General features: G+C 35.3%; 1 protein-coding gene across 1 annotated transcript; it reads right to left on the bottom strand.

Annotated features, from left to right (window-relative positions):
* Positions 1-424: 424 nt before the first annotated feature.
* LOC143581458 (zinc transporter 2-like) lies at positions 425-2511 on the bottom strand. The gene is made up of 2 exons (XM_077064236.1): positions 1898-2511; positions 425-931 (listed from the first exon to the last, which is right to left on the bottom strand). The coding sequence occupies exons 1-2, from the start codon at positions 2487-2489 to the stop codon at positions 540-542; spliced, it is 984 nt and encodes a 327-aa protein (XP_076920351.1). The 5' UTR covers positions 2490-2511; the 3' UTR covers positions 425-539.
* Positions 2512-3860: the final 1349 nt, after the last annotated feature.

Below are 3860 nucleotides of genomic sequence, written 5' to 3'. Positions count from 1 at the left end.
ACTAGTTCTAAATGTATTTTAGAAGTACTAGTTCTAAGAATAGAAAGGTTTGTATTAAAGTACTGTTTTACAACATGTTTTCCTAAGATCCTAGATATATTGAAGAATTAATTCTTACAACATGAGAAACATAAAACAGATGTATCTACCCTCTAAAGTGTAAAGATGGGATTGAATTTGATTAGTTTAGTAGATATAATCCACCTAATATGCATATGTTGCAAATAATTTAGAAATAGTTCTTTGTCAAGGACTTCAATTCTATCTTAATTTATCTAGTATATTTAAATATATGTATTATAAAATTGTGCAAGCGCTCACTCATGACATACTACTTAGGGAACTATCCGAGATTACCTTTCGAAAACATGACAACGTTGAATTTATTTCCATGATCTCTTAAAGGATTCATAATTAAAATCACAATTTACACAAGGTGAATGAACATTTTGAAGAACCATCCCAATAAAACAAAAAGGAAATACATTTTCAAATTGCATAATCACATAAAGATAGTCACAAACCTTTTCACAATCAAATTAATCCCAGATCATCACAACTGCAATGACTCCAACCCCAAGCAGCACGGCAAGAAACTTGAAGAATGGTGTGTCAAAGTAAGAGTCTTCTTGTGGTTTAAACCCTTTAGATATGAGATGGTGAATAGCTACATACACAAAAACTCCACAAGCAATGCCCATGGAGATTGCATAGATCCAGTCTGCTGTTGCCCCTTCAGTTGTGGCATCAATGGCAATCCCTATTCCAACCCCGATCGGGCTGGAGATCCCAAAAGCAAAAGAATAGGCAACAGTTAACAAGAATGGCCTCTTCGGTATCAATCTTAGGAGAGCGATTCCCATTGCAACAGCTGCGAATATCTTGTGCAAAGAAATTGTCCACAGGTTTCTCCATGCTTCTGCTTTTGTTGCTGATCAAACAATGCCGAAATCAAAGGTTTTTGTTAATGTTTATGATTTTATGTGCAAGTCAACTCCAAATCGGACTACGGTTCATAAAATAGACCTTTGTATAGTCCATATTTTTATTGTTTGATTTTCCTAATATGGTATGGGGGTCTTTCTGTAACTCATAGTACTATCAATAATTTATGAAAGCGTGAACCGTATCTTATGCCTTAATGAAAAATTCAGTGCAACACATGTGGGATGACAACCAGATATATTGTGTTATCATTTTCAGATTGAAATATTTCGATATATCACTTAAAATCTTAGCCCCATAATTCAGAAAATCAAGAATATATGCCTCTGTTATGAAGCTGTATTCTGGTTGTGAATCCGAAAAAAAAGGAAAATAACACATCAATCTTTGAGTAGTTTGGTCTCTTAAATTTAGCTACTCAACAAAAAATTAAAAGGAAAACTCAATAGTTAAGATGACAAAAGTGGAGATATGGCAGTAGTTGTGTGACTTGTGTCGACATGTTACCACAAAAGAGAGAGAGAGAGAGAGAGAGAGAGAGAGAGAGAGAGAGAGGGAGAGAGAGAGAGAGAGAGATTAGGGATCATAAGAAATGTCACTTTTCAAATATCATCAAGGTGTTTTGTGGACACACCGGTTATTAATAAGAATACGAGAACTCCAGTATTGCAAACTTTTCATTTCCTTCCCTAAAATATCTACCTGTAAACTCCATATATGTAAAATAAAACAACTTTCCTAACTGTATGCATAAACCTAGAAATAAACCCTTAATTGGAGATTAAATTAAGAACATATATATAATGTCTTAATAATATGCAAAATAGGTTCCATAATGAATAATAAGCCTCATTATTATGTGCTTGAGATCGATCGATCGATCGATATATCCTATGTGTCATTAGAGATTGTAACAAGTAAGGATCACAGAAAGGAATGAGTAGAAACTTACATGATACACCAACAGCAATACCCTCAAAAACCGAATGGAAACACAAGGCCAAGATAAGCAGTATCGTATCGCTTAACGATGACGTCCTAACAAGGACAGGGTGGTGCGTGCCGTCCTCCACCTCACCAGCCACCTTATTCTCCCCAATATCACCACCTCTTCCAGTCACATACAATATCACACAATCACCAAGCATAGTAAGAAGGTACCCTGAGGATGCCAGCATGAAAGCAAAAGGGTATGTTTTTGTAGTGAGTTCACCAAATGTTTCATTAGAATCACTCAAGAAATGCATGAGAGAAGTCCCCAAAAACACTCCACCAGCAAATTGAGTACCCAATAGTAAAAAGCTTTCATTCCATCTGTAGAAATAAGGGGAAATACCACCAGCAAAAGTGCTGAAAAACATGATGATCAAGCAATAAACTTTCACCAAAACCAACCCTTTAGCATGTAAGTTTTCATGAGGGGTTTCATCTTCATCATCATGGTCTGCACCGCCATGACCGGAGGTTAAAGATAGGTGTAAAAACACAAAGGAAATTAACAAAAGAGCTGAGTTTGACCACACAACCTTGAAGGAGAAAGCCATGGAGGAACAGAACACTTAGGTTACAGTTAAGTCTTTGATCGTTTATTCTGTAATATATACGTGTGTGTAGTACTTACTGATTTTAAGATGTGGTGTGTAGTACAGTGTTGACTTTGCATTTGTTGTACTGCACCACCAGTTGTCATTTACAATGTCAAACTATAAGATAAAATTCTGAAACGACAGATTTAGAAATAAAAATAAATATTTGAGTGTATTTCTTAAAATATATAGCTGTTACTCGATCGTGGTGCACCAAAACTCCTCACACGGTAAAGATAATACGATGATGTGTGGAATGACGAAGAATCTGGATTAATATATTTTTATTTTATTCAATCATTTAAGCATATACAAGATTTTTAAATGAAACTAATGATGAAAGCTAAACCTAATGTAGCTTTCCCATACATATATTTTCATGGTCAAGTATGTAATACTAATAAACAACAATAGCTAGGGTTGTTGTCCACAGTTGTCAACTTGTCATGGTGTTCAAACGAATGTCTTGTAAGTTGTAAGTGGTCCCCGTGAGGATTCTGAACTCTTGGACTGTATGTAGTGGATGGAGTTTTTATGAGACGTTTTGCGTCATGTGTTGTCAAATCACCATAGGGTTATTTTGATAAAAAAAATGGTATAGTAGATGAAATCCTTCCAATCATTAGCTCATTATTATTTATCATTATATTTTATTAAAGAAAGAACAAATAAAACAACCATCAACCACCCCCCCCCCTTTTCCCTCCTTCTAGTTCATTGTGCGAACCGCTCCCCACCTTCAAAGAGCCCAATGCGCCTCGTGGGGGTGTTCCCAGGCGCTTTGGGGCTTTTTCGATGGCCAAATTAAGCATCCCACTACCGGGGGGGGGGGGGGTGTGGTCTTATTAATGTGAGCGTCATATATGATGGATGGGGTGGGAACATTTACAAATAAATTTAGCATACTAAACATACAAATAACTAGAGTACTTATAGTTTTAAACTAAAGTAATTATGTCATAAAAGTTAAAATTGTGTACTCTAGTTCAAAAGTTATAAGGTAAAATAATTACTCTAATGTTAAAATAATTGCTCTAGTTATTAATACACATCTTATGATAAAGGTTATTTGTATTTGATCCAATACCTATGATGGATTATGCATATTTAGATTATTATTTTTTTGTTAGTTTCTTTATTAATAAGAAGACAAAAGTACGTAATAAACCCTTATCACTTATGAGTTTCCTGAACTCTTAACACAAACCACTACAAGAAAAGTGTCGGTTTCTTAGACTGTTCACTATGGAGGGGCTTTAAAGTTCCTCCACGTCATCGGCACGTAAGAAATGGGTCTTCGAAACCATTCTCCATAAGACTCCACTGTGA

This window comes from Bidens hawaiensis, unplaced genomic scaffold (genome assembly GCF_021521415.1).
Source record: "Bidens hawaiensis isolate Kalapana, Puna unplaced genomic scaffold, B.hawaiensis_p1.1 tig00030955_1, whole genome shotgun sequence".
Taxonomy (NCBI): domain Eukaryota; kingdom Viridiplantae; phylum Streptophyta; class Magnoliopsida; order Asterales; family Asteraceae; genus Bidens; species Bidens hawaiensis.
The sequence above is the reverse complement of the archived record's forward strand: the minus strand, read 5'-3'. Positions and strand labels throughout refer to the sequence as shown.

Coding starts and splice junctions, on each gene's coding strand:
- LOC143581458 (XM_077064236.1), bottom strand. CDS start 2,489: ATGGCTTTCTCCTTCAAGGTTGTGTGGTCAAACTCAGCTCTTTTGTTA. Junction 932..1,897: donor TATTGCTGTTGGTGTATCAT/GTAAGTTTCTAC, acceptor TTGTTTGATCAG/CAACAAAAGCAGAAGCATGG.